At 31.4% G+C, this 12,874-nt stretch overlaps 1 protein-coding gene across 1 annotated transcript; it reads left to right on the forward strand.

Moving 5' to 3' along the window:
- Positions 1–847: 847 nt before the first annotated feature.
- Positions 848–11,967, forward strand: LOC135950900 (CLIP domain-containing serine protease B4). Its single transcript, XM_065500424.1, has 6 exons — positions 848–929; positions 6,423–6,761; positions 6,824–6,932; positions 7,114–7,298; positions 10,709–11,010; positions 11,845–11,967. The coding sequence occupies exons 1-6, from the start codon at positions 848–850 to the stop codon at positions 11,956–11,958; spliced, it is 1,131 nt and encodes a 376-aa protein (XP_065356496.1). The 3' UTR covers positions 11,959–11,967.
- The last annotated feature ends 907 nt before the right edge of the window (positions 11,968–12,874 follow it).

Below are 12,874 nucleotides of genomic sequence, written 5' to 3' on the forward strand. Positions count from 1 at the left end.
CTTTTACCCAAATAAAAGTTTTAAAAAACTGTTTAATCATAGATTAGATCAGATGCTAAAGTACAAGCGCATGAACAGGTAACAGCAACAACAATAATGGTTATATTTGTTTAAATTACTACAACAACAAATCACAATTTATAAGTATTTATTTATGTGAATTTAAATTGTAAAAAAAGCACCAACATTTAAATACTTGACGGTACTATCACCATCATAAAAACATCGAAAACATCAATTTAAAATGATGTTTTTTTTTTGCTCTTTATATTAAAAGTTTAAACTAAGCTTATGAACCACAACAACTACAAACAACAAATTAATAATGAAAGCAGTTAAAACAGCAGCAGCCAACAACAACAACAACTTAAATAATAATAATGGTTCAAAACTTTTTGTTTTTTTTGTTCAGTGTTTGTAAACCAAAATACAATTTTATTGGTCTAATGGATTTTAGAATAATTCTGTGGGGAAATTTTCATAAACCGTCATTTATAGTTGGTTAAATGCATTGAAAGGGTTCGGACGTGTAGCACGGAAAATATTATTTAGTTACTATTAAACGCCGGTTTTTAAAAAAAAAAAAAAAAAAATAAACTTTTTTTTGCTTCTGTTTGTGAAAGGTTGCTAAAGTTATCATCATAGTTAATTAAACTCACGTCATCTAAAACTGTTACTATAAACAAGTGCATTTAATAAAAGAATATTTTTTTATTTACTACATAAATTTTAATAATTTTTCATTTGAATTTTTATTGTAAAAAATAGTTTACATTCTTGTGTGTATTCGTGTCTGCGTTAAATTTTCTAAATGACTTTAAAATTTGTTACTTTTCACGGTCAGAGAATGTGGCATTTATGGCAAATTTTCACTTTTCTCATAATTGGATTATTAGCTGATGTGGGAAATTGTGAATATGGTGAATTTGGTAAGTTAGCAAAAGGACAAAAATTTAACAAAAAATATAAGAAAAAAGAAAAGTTTTGAGTAAAAAGACAAAAATAAACAAAAATAAGAGAAAAATTAAATATTAAAAAGATTCAGTTGAAGGAGTTGTAAGTTTTTATTTTTACCATTCATCCTTTTTTACCGGGTTTTCAATCGTGCTGTCTTGATCTTCGGGAAATAAGTTCTAGCACTTTTGTCGAATATTCCTTTTGAGAGCCTTCGGAGTTTGTGGCTTATTTTCATACAACCATAACTTCAAAGACCCCCAAATCGATTATCCATAACGATCACTGCAAAATCGACAAAACGAGACATTAGACCACTCGAAATGTTTCCTTTAACATCTCCATGATCGCGATAGCTGTTTGTGCCAATTTATTTCATAATCTGAGGCAATGATTCGAAAGAATTAATTCTTAATTCCTTTTTCGAAATAAAAATAAATTTCATCTCTTAATCATTCCATTAATGAATTCATTATGAATCAATTTATAGGCTAAATTTCTCTTGTACTTCAATTGTATTGAATTCATTACTTTGAGAATTCAATCATTAAAATGTTCTTGAATTCAAATCCCTTATAAAATAGCTTTAAAAATTTATTGAATTACTTAATTGTTCTTCAATTCAAATCTATTACAAAAGGTCTCAAGTCTAGACAAGTTTTTTCAATTCATTTTATAACCCCCTGTCTATACTTGACAAATATGTATTTATCATAACAATAAATGACATTTGTTGTCAAGACAAAGTTGTCAGAGCAAAATCGCTAACAATTTTGTTAAAACGAAGCAATAATACTAATAAATGGAGACTATAGGTGTGTTCGCGTACTTTCCAGTAAAAAATATCCAGTAACTTTATTTTAGAGTAACAAAAAAAAGTACGCGAACAACAATTTGTAAAAATGAGTTGTGTTTTATTATAAATCAATTTAAAACGTTTGTTTTGTACTATTTTACTTCTTTTCTTTACAAAACTTGTAAATTGTAATAATTTTCAACTTTTTATTTTTGTTTACATTTGCAACCATAAGTTTTAAACATATTTTAATGTTGATATTTTTTACTGGACAAAAAATGTCCAATAAAAAATATCATGTTCTCTATCTACGAACTGTCACTTTTAACACTCTATTGCTCTCTCGTAAACGAACGGAATCCCGTAATTTCCAGTGATAATTTGTACGAATTATTGTAAATTATCAAGTACGCGAACACAACATATAACTGATAATTTTTTATCTTGACAACCATTTTGACGTTTATCATGATAAAAATTTATCAGGTATAGACAGGTGGTAAGTGATTGAAAGGAAAACAAAACTCAATAAATAACAAGTATGAGAACTATATTCGGCTGTGCCGAATTTTATATACCCTTCACCAAATTATACTTCAAAATACAAATTTTATTTTTTGGGAAATTTTTTTTTTTCGAATTGTTTAATTTTTTTTTAAATTTCGTTTTTTAAAATTAAAAAAAAATTTTTTTTTAATTTTTAAAAAAGAAATTTTTGTTTTTTAATTTTTTTTGAGATGAAAAAAAAATCGGGTTAAAAAATATTTTTTTCCGATTTTGACCCATTGTAAGTCCAACTTACTATGGCCATATATACGTCGTTGGAAAGGTGTTTGAAATATCTATCATTAGATATGCATATTGTCTATATTAATGACTTAGTAATCCATATATATGTCAAAATCGAGGTTGTCCTGGTTTTTTCCTCATATCTCAGCCATTTGTTGACAGATTTTGCTGATTTTAAATAGGAAATCTCGAACGCATGTCTGACAGAATTATTGAAGATTTGGATCCCGGGTCTTCAGAAAATTGATATCAACAGACAGACGGACGGACAGACAGACAGACGGGCATAGCTTAATAGACTCCGCTATCTATAAGGATCCAGAATATACAGGATAGGGTCGCAAAATTATATTGTGGAAATTACAAACGGAATGACAAACTTCGCCTTCTCACGAAGGTGAAGGGTATAACAATTATGTATTTCAATTCAATTTGTATTAGATTTGAATTAACAAAAATTTAATCATTCAAAGGTTGAATGAATTCTGTTATAAATGAATTCCATTATTAATTAAGTCAACGATTAATGAATTCTATTTAAATAAAAGTCTTTGAATAAAACTAAATACTTAAATGTTGAGAATGGATTTATGGAATGAATGACTGAGATTTTTTATTTCTGAATTAAGATATTATTGAATTAATTAATTCGCAGCTCTGGTTTGAGGTTTGTTTACATATACCCAAATCCGACTACTGCAAAATCGCCAATATTTGACATTAGCCCACTCAAAACACATCCTGCAAAATGTCAGTTCATGGCGTAATGATTATAAGGTGTATGCGTTACGGCAACAAATACAACAATACAAAAACAAATAACTTTTATAGTGTCAAAAACAACTGACATAATGTATACAAACTACAGCAAAAAAAAATTTTGACAAGATTGAAGTTGTAAACAAACTCGAGCAAAAAAATAATCAGCTGTTTGATTAATGTCACCTTGTATATCATTACACCATATGTCAGTTGTTACAGTAAAAGTGTTACCCACGCACAATGTGGTAGATTGCAAATCTAAGGGGACAAAATTAATAAATCACGTTGGGTTCACTTCTCACTTATGAATTATATAAAATATGAGTTAAAATATATAAACGATTATAAAAAACCAACTTTTTTTTTGCGATGTATTTACCCATTCTTCAAAAATTTTTTGTCGTGAAAGAGTGGAGGTCATACTGGAAAAGTTAAAATAATGTATGGCGGTCGCAAAAATGCGTAAGATGTTTTTTATTTACCTTAAAGTTTTACAGCAGAACTATGCGGAATAAACACTACTTGAAAAAAAGAAATATTTATTTTTTTTTCCAATTTCTGATCTTCTCACAAAAAATAGTTGTTTTTAATAGTTACAATGGAAATAATTAAATGCAAATTGTAGTATATTTCCTTGATATACACTTCTCTTTGAAATCTGAATGTACCAGTTGACAACAACTGACTTTAAAGCTTAGTTTTTCCTAATCAGAGCTAAAAACAAAATGATCAGAAGGAATGTTGCCAGACATTTTTTTTAATTTTGTCCAGCTAGATTTGTAATTTACCACAGTGTGCCACGGGGTGCTTGAAGAAATAAGGCCCGATGAAGTAAATGGCGCACCATGTGATGTTTCTGATACGTTGTCTAGAAGAGCAAATTTGGCTTATTGACGTATCCGTTCAAATGAAAATAGACCTCACGATAAATTTCGAACGAAATCGCAAAAGTAATTAGAAAATGATTCTGAAATACAACTGGAAAACAATTTTAAAATATTTTAAGGTGTAAAAGTAATGTCGTGAAGCCAAAGTTAATTTTTGACAAGAAAACTGAAACTGTTTCAGTTTGGAGATTCCACAAACTCAAAATATGACAAAATTAAAAAAATTTTAAAACCGATCGTTTTCGGATTGTTTCGGTTTTGGAATAGTTTTTTAAATATTGTTATAATATATTAGGTGTATAACATAAAAATGCGGGATTTTTTCAAATTTGAAGCTTTTATTTTGAAACATTTAAACAATACAAATTTATTTAAAGTTCTTTCTGGCAACATATGGATTCCGAGCCAAAAGAATTGCTCATCTATTGAAGCCAAGAACGAATCAAGCCAATAACGGATGCTCTATTCCAAAGTGAAGCGTATTGCAGAGAGAGCGTTCTGAATCGGTCGAAAAAAATAGTAGTCGGACGGGGCACGGTCTGGACCACTTCATTCTAAATAGTTTTTAACAGGTATTGCAAAATGTGGTTGAGCGTTGTCATGATGGAATATTACGGTTTCATGTCTGACCGCATATTCAGAGCGTTTTATCGGTCAATGCTCGCTTCAAACGAATTAGTTGCGTTCGGTACAGGTTCCGTTTGGTGGTCTGGTTAGATTTCAGCAGCTCATAATAGATACGACCCTTTTGATTCCAGCAAATACAGAGAATTACCTTAGAGCCATAGATATTTGGCATTCGTGTCGATTCCGCTGGTTGGCCGGGCTTCACATGCAATCCCTTGCGTTTCGGATTATCGAAATGGAGCGTAATGATTCGGTGCAAAAATGATTTTCTTTTATAGCGTTCAAACAGCTTCAATTTGTATGGTACTCAATTTGCCTGCTTTTGAATGATTTCTGCTGCTCGGAAACATTTTGAAATTGCTTCTTGAGTAACTCCCAATGATTTTGCAAGCTCTTTATGGAGTAATGCCTCAAATTCTTCCAATTATTTTCTAACTTTACGAACCCAGCAAATGGTCTAAAGAAATGGCTTAATAAATTAAATTGGGTGCCCCGATAGACTACACGATAGTGTACTGGACTATCAGTCCAAGGGTTGCGGGTTCGATTCCTGCCAGAGACTCTGGGTGTTTCTGCAGACAAGCAAAACGCTTCACTGTTTGTGTTTGTTTTTTTTTTTTTAAAAAATGAATTTGTTTAAAACAAGGTGGCCTATAACCTAAAAGCCTATCGTTACAAGCTATAATTTTACAATTGACAGCAACTGTCAGATTTGTTGCGAAGTAAACAAAGGCAGAATGCAATCCACTAGTTTCGAAATTGATCTCGTTCGGTATCGGGGTAAAATTGTCTTGTTTTATTTCTAGTTTTCTTCGTGGACTTACTATAAGGGTAGTAAAAGATTTGTTTGCTCCGATAACTTCATATTGAGCTCTGGAGTATACCAGAAATATCCGTTACTCATATTCATTTGACCATAGGCCAACTCATTCTGAGATTAAACTCTCAAGAATATGGTTGACTCGATAAATCGTGACTTTAAAACAATCTCCAGATGGGGTAAATTGAGCCGAGTTAATTTCAACGCTCTCAAAACTCAGTCGTCTCGAGATTTCACCGCAATCAATTCTTTGTTTGGGTAACGAAATAGTTGGAGTTTCAGATAACATTTTTGTGTTAAGTAAGAGAATACAGTGTAACTTCCGTTGGAATCGTCATATAGTCAATGTTGCGAAGGAAACTTTTAAGTGCTTGGGTTTGTTGAGACGGTGTCGGACATATTTCTCCCCTTCCGACTTTTTTCGTATATACACTAGCTTCATTCGGCCAAAAATGGAGTATAATTTCAAGGTCAAGTCTAGAGCTACTGGCCCGGATTCAAAGAAGGGCGGTTGATCTTATAGGGGTTGAAAGTGTTACTGTAATAAAAAGTTGGGTTATACAGTTGAATGAATGTTTAAATCGAAGCACTGAAAACACAATACAGAGAAGGTATTCTTTGGTTTCGGAACAGAACTAAAACTCGCTAAATATTTTTTTTTAAAAATTACATAACAAATTTCTCAAATATCACAAAACATTGTTAAATTTGTAGATGTTACAATAAATACAGTCTGTAGTAAACTCCCTCTCTCAAAATTATAATTAAAACTTTTCGAATATTTCAGAAAAACTAGTTGTTTCTGGCACTTATGTCAAGCCACCAACTGCAGCACCTCAAGGTCGTTCCTATGGCCAAAGATCTTATTATGATGCCAATACAGAATGTACAGTGGGTACTGAATGTACGCCCCTGCACGACTGTACGGCCATGATTTACGAAGTCGCAAAAATGTGTTATTATGGTGATAAATCGCTGTTTTGCGGAGGTGGCGAAGAAATGCCCTATGTATGTTGTCCCAGTAGTCCGTTGGAGAAAAATCAAGTTTGTGGTAAATCTTTGGTGCAGGGCCACTTCTATCGTGGTTTGGGAACATATCCATTTGTGGCGAGAATTGGATTTAAACGTAAGTTCAAGACTTATAATTAAATTAATTATACAGATTTAATAGTAAACTATTTTCAACAGATATTAATACCGGAGCCTTTGCTTATCCCTGTGCTGGTTCAGTTATAGCCAGGAGAGTCATATTGACAGCAGCTCATTGTGCTTTGGCCAAAGCAGATGGTCATAGATTGTGAGTATAAAATGAGCCAATATTTATAAGATCCATCAAATAATACAATAAGTAATATTCCTACTAACATTTATTTTGAACTATTAAATAATATCTGCTCTTTTTATTGGTTAAACATGATCTATTCAATCCTAATTGTGATCCTAATTCCAAATATTTAAAATCTCCCTTATCCCAACAGATCATCCGTTCGCGTTGGCGAATATGACACCTCCTCCGATCCAGACTGTGCCAGCACCGGCTTTTGTGCCCCTCGCTCGGTCAATCATGCCATAAGTCATGTCATTGTTCATCCCGATTATAAACAGGGTCAATACCATCACGATATTGCTTTGTTGGTTTTGAAAACACCTCTCAATTATTCTGGTAAGTTAAATACGCAAATATGAATTTTCACGATCATTATTATGAGTATTGTACCGGAAATGGGCGTTATGATAAAAACAAATATAATTAATAAATAATTATGAGTTTTTATACGAACATGAAGACAGACAGACAGATAATAAAAAAAAAACGATGGCATGAGTCAAGTTCAATTGAAATTAGTTGATCACGTTTGTTATTTTTAGAAATGTAACAATAATATTGTATTAATTTTCATCTACAACTGAGGTTTTTTTCCAAATAGATCATGTAAATGATCATTGTACAAGTAATGTGTATACATACATTTTTATTAGAAAATATATCTGTGATTTAAAGTTATTGAAGGTAACATAAAGGTTGGACAATATACAAAATTCTATAAAGTTTGTTTCAAAACTTCCATAAAAGGATCATCATTAGCTGGCTCTTCTCAAACACATTTTAATTTCTAAATTGTTAGACTTACTGGTTTCAGTATCGAAAAACAGCTGTTGTTAGTTTCTATAGAGAATTCAGTTACACGCAAGATTTTCTATAGAAGACTGTGTTATACACAAGATTTTCTACAGAAAACTGAGTTATACACAAGATTTTTTATAGAAAATTCTGTTACACTCAAAATTTTCTATAGAAAACTGTGTTATACATAAGATTTTCTATAGAAAATTCTGTTACACTCAAAATTTTATATAAAAATTCAGTTACACAAAAGACTGTCTATAGAAAATTCTGTTACACACACGATTTTATGTAGAAAATTCAGTTACACACAAGATTTTCAATAGAAAATTTTGTTTATTCGTTGAAAAAAAGGAACTTTTCTTTCGAATTAGTCCTAGTCTAGTCATAGTCTAGTCATAGTCTAGTCATAGTCTAGTCATAGTCTAGTCATAGTCTAGTCATAGTCTAGTCATAGTCTAGTCATAGTCTAGTCATAGTCTAGTCATAGTCTAGTCATAGTCTAGTCATAGTCTAGTCATAGTCTAGTCATAGTCTAGTCATAGTCTAGTCATAGTCTAGTCATAGTCTAGTCATAGTCTAGTCATAGTCTAGTCATAGTCTAGTCATAGTCTAGTCATAGTCTAGTCATAGTCTAGTCATAGTCTAGTCATAGTCTAGTCATAGTCTAGTCATAGTCTAGTCATAGTCTAGTCATAGTCTAGTCATAGTCTAGTCATAGTCTAGTCATAGTCTAGTCATAGTCTAGTCATAGTCTAGTCATAGTCTAGTCATAGTCTAGTCATAGTCTAGTCATAGTCTAGTCATAGTCTAGTCATAGTCTAGTCATAGTCTAGTCATAGTCTAGTCATAGTCTAGTCATAGTCTAGTCATAGTCTAGTCATAGTCTAGTCATAGTCTAGTCATAGTCTAGTCATAGTCTAGTCATAGTCTAGTCATAGTCTAGTCATAGTCTAGTCATAGTCTAGTCATAGTCTAGTCATAGTCTAGTCATAGTCTAGTCATAGTCTAGTCATAGTCTAGTCATAGTCTAGTCATAGTCTAGTCATAGTCTAGTCATAGTCTAGTCATAGTCTAGTCATAGTCTAGTCATAGTCTAGTCATAGTCTAGTCATAGTCTAGTCATAGTCTAGTCATAGTCTAGTCATAGTCTAGTCATAGTCTAGTCATAGTCTAGTCATAGTCTAGTCATAGTCTAGTCATAGTCTAGTCATAGTCTAGTCATAGTCTAGTCATAGTCTAGTCAAGTCAACTATTTCTATCCTTTTATACATTACATACATTATAACTTTTAAAGGGTTAATAATTAAGAGATTCAGTTGTTCTTTTTTTTAACAATTAATTTATTTTTTCTTATAAGTTTTATTATTTCACTTTGGGTGCATTTTTTTTTGGTTCATTACTTTCAATGGACCATTAAAAACACTCTCGTATGGTCGTTATCATTTAATATGGCATAAACAACAGCAATTAGTTGGACATAAAGGCGTTGTGTTAACATGAATAATATCAGCAATTTGTCGAAATTGAAATTGTGTATAATATACGAGTATGATCAACAGTTCGATCGAACGAATGAACAAACGATCAATCGATTCAACAACGGTCTGCTGAATGAACAAGAAATATGATTTTATGGCCAACAAAGTTGTATTCATTGTTCATTCGCTCTTCTGAGCGGTTTATCAAAACTCATTGATCTTAAAGGTATTGTTTTTTTTTGTTTTTGGGGAGATCCTTAGGTTACGGTGTTTGTTTGCCACTCAGCTACTTGCTTCAGAAGATGTTGGTTTATTGTGATCGCTATGGCAAAATTGTTTGGAACAAACAAGTTGTTTTTAATGTTGCTGTTTAATTAAATTTTATGTGAACGGTTGTTGGTTGATTCGTCCATATGTTTTGATCATGCTGGCTCCTTTGAGTTACCGTTTTATATGACTGACTGTCTTCACGTTTGACTTGATTGATTTTGTGGCTGTGGTTTGTTTGAGTGTGTTTGTATGGTGATCATTTGTTGGTCCAATAAAAATATAAATAATTGATTATCTTTAGCACGTACCAATTGTTATGATATAGATTTTGTTTTTGGCAATTTTTGGTTTCCATATGGAAGAAGCTACTTTGGAAAGTAGAAGCATGTTGAATTAGATGATAAAAATGATCAATGTCTTTGAATCATTAAGCAAAAAAAGAATAAAATCTAGTTTTCCTTCAGCAATAGCAATGACGATTATTTGAATTTTAGGGATTTCGGGAATAATGCTAGGAATCCAGAGTTTTTAGAAGCCTAACAAATATACAAGAAATATTCAGAGCTTCGAATTTCGAAAATTAGGTCCTTCGAATAGATTTGAATTAAATCATTCAATAAATTTTATTACGCTATTTTGTATTAAAATTAAATGATTCAATAAGGAATTAATTATTTAAAGAATAAATTCGCGAAGGAATGAATTCAATATGTTTAAGGAATTAATCCTACGAATTCATTTATTAATGGAATGGCTAAGAATTAATTCTTTGCAACTTTTGCCCATAATACATGCATAGCTGCTTTCAACTAATATTACTCTGATCCCCTACATTGTTAACAATAAAATTTTAAGTTTCTCCCAATACATATAGGGCATTTGTTAGGCTTGCAACAATGTTGTCATCATTAAGCAAACTACTCCTACCACTATTAGCAGATCTTTTGTTTTATGGCCAATTCCCTTTAAGATGGCTGCAGGTAACATCTTAATGATCACACATTTCATTAAATTATCATGACTATTACTTGCTATCAAAGACATTAATCAAATTAAGGTTTTGCAGTGTTTTCCTTATGCTCTTTACAAGTTATGAGAAGATGCCCCACAAATTGATCAATTAGGTTGCATATTAAGATATAAAAAATTATTAATTTTAATGTTTTTTTTATTATTATTTTCATGTAACAAACAAAGTGGCTACGCAACCAATCTGTTTGCAAAAGTCTCGTACAAATTTGGTGGTGGGCAAACGTGCCACCATAGCTGGCTGGGGAAAAATGTCCACATCGAGTAGCCGTCAACCGGAAATGTCTTATTTGGATGTTCCATTGACCAGCTGGGATTTGTGTTTGCGTAATTATGCCTCAACTGGAGCCTTGGAGTCGCCTAACTCTATAGAGGGCCAATGGATGTGTGCTGGTGGTGAGGGCAAGGATGTGTGTCAGGGTTTTGGAGGGGCACCGCTGTTTATACAGGAGAATGGTATATTTTCACAGGTGAGTAACAAGTCTAAACTATTTTAAAAATTCTTGTATGAAAATCACTCAGTTTTCAAATAAATTTTGAGTTTTTTTCATACGAAAACTTGAAAATTGTTTTCAGGTCTTGTTTTGCTATCAGGCCCTATAAATTTCTATTTTCACGAGAGCTTAACTAGGAACTGATTCTGTTTTTTGGCAGAAACAAGACCGGGAAAACGATTTTCCAAATTTCCTTACCCTAGGTCTCCACGTAGCAATTTTTATTGCTAAACACAAGCAATAACGTCGGCAGAACAACAGCACAGCGATTGCTTTAGGTGGAGAAAACGTTCGTCAAAAATATAAAATTTTCAACGCGAGAAATTCTATGAAAAACTGATGTGTATTTTGCTTATATTTTGTGTTGATTGATTTTTTCACAGATTTCTTTGTTTTTTTACTTTTGGTACTTAAATAAATTAAATATGTATGAATTAATTGCACCGAATCATGGTAAGAAGAAATTTTACATTAATGAGAACTGAACTGACAGCTTGCTGCTATGGCAATTTGCGGTCTACACTCGCAAATTTCATTGAAGCAATCAAATTTGACAATTGCAGCAATAAATATTGCCACGTGGAGACCTGAGCTTATGAAAATCATTCAGTTTTCAAATAATTATTGAGTTTTTTCATACAAAAGTTTCTAAAATTGTTTTCCGGTCGTGTTTCTGAATCAGAGCCATAATCTTTCTGAAGTAAGAGAGACATAAAACTGGTTTATCTTAAATCTTGAGGCACCTCCATATATATTGTGAATTTAATTTATATATATCATGTGATAACATTATAATATTTTCTCTTACAGATTGGCATTATGTCTTTCGGATCTGACAATTGTGGGGGCTTACGCATACCCAGCGTTTATACTTCGGTGGCTCATTTTGCCGAATGGATACATGATAATACACCACCCGAATAATTTTTTGTGCAGTGTACTCATCTAGGAATTGAGTATTGATTTTATAATTTTAATAATAATAAGTTGATTTAATTTAGTTAGGGAATTCACAGCAAGAAACAATAAATATTGTAATGCTAAAGTGTTTCAATTGGCTTTATTAGGAAATGTGATTATTTGTCAGATGTAATCGTTCATGAGTAGATTTACAAATCTATTCAGCAGTATTTTTGCAGCTATAAATAACTTATAAATAAAATTTTTTAATAAAAACAAAGAATTAACAAATGTATCAACTTCTTCCCTGGACAATGTCAAATAACGTCACAGATTAAAAAATAAGTTCTCAAAATATTCGTTAGAGAACCTGTTTGCTGCAACTAGTTCATATAGAAATTATTGATTATAGAACTGCTTCCTAATAACGGTTCTATAGATCAAAGTCTGAAGTTGAAAATTTCAATCCAAATCACTTTCTCAATGTCAAATTAAAAAAATTAGCTGGGGATCTACATAATATGTATCATTTCTTGTATATTTCTAATAAATTTTGAGTCATAGAGATATACACATAGAGCGGAAACTAGATAAAATTTAAAACAAAAAAATTACTAAAAATAATCACACAAACAAGTATATATTTAGTTTCCACTTAATTTTTTCTACTAACAGATTCTCACCACTTAGGTTTTTGACAACTGAGTTAGGTTTTTGTATGGAGAGTTTCCGATCTATGTGTATTTATCTAAGTTTGGAGTATTGAAAAATAATGTTATATAAATCTATTATTTATGAGATTCTTGCATAAATAAAACTGTGAATTCCTTAAACAAACATATTCCGTACAAATCGGTAGTTGATAAAAATTTTAAATGTGATTAGTTTTCAGAATATTTATTGAAATAATAAGCAAAAACATTTATTTATGTAGTATATA

Source organism: Calliphora vicina, chromosome 2 (genome assembly GCF_958450345.1).
Source record: "Calliphora vicina chromosome 2, idCalVici1.1, whole genome shotgun sequence".
Lineage (NCBI taxonomy): Eukaryota > Metazoa > Arthropoda > Insecta > Diptera > Calliphoridae > Calliphora > Calliphora vicina.

What these genes read in the sequence shown, in the direction of transcription:
- LOC135950900 (XM_065500424.1), top strand. Translation starts at nt 848, where the DNA reads ATGTGGCATTTATGGCAAATTTTCACTTTTCTCATAATTGGATTATTA. An exon ending in TTGTGAATATGGTGAATTTG is followed by an intron (nt 930 to 6,422) that starts GTAAGTTAGCAA and finishes CGAATATTTCAG; the next exon opens with AAAAACTAGTTGTTTCTGGC. An exon ending in AGAATGGTATATTTTCACAG is followed by an intron (nt 11,011 to 11,844) that starts GTGAGTAACAAG and finishes TTTCTCTTACAG; the next exon opens with ATTGGCATTATGTCTTTCGG.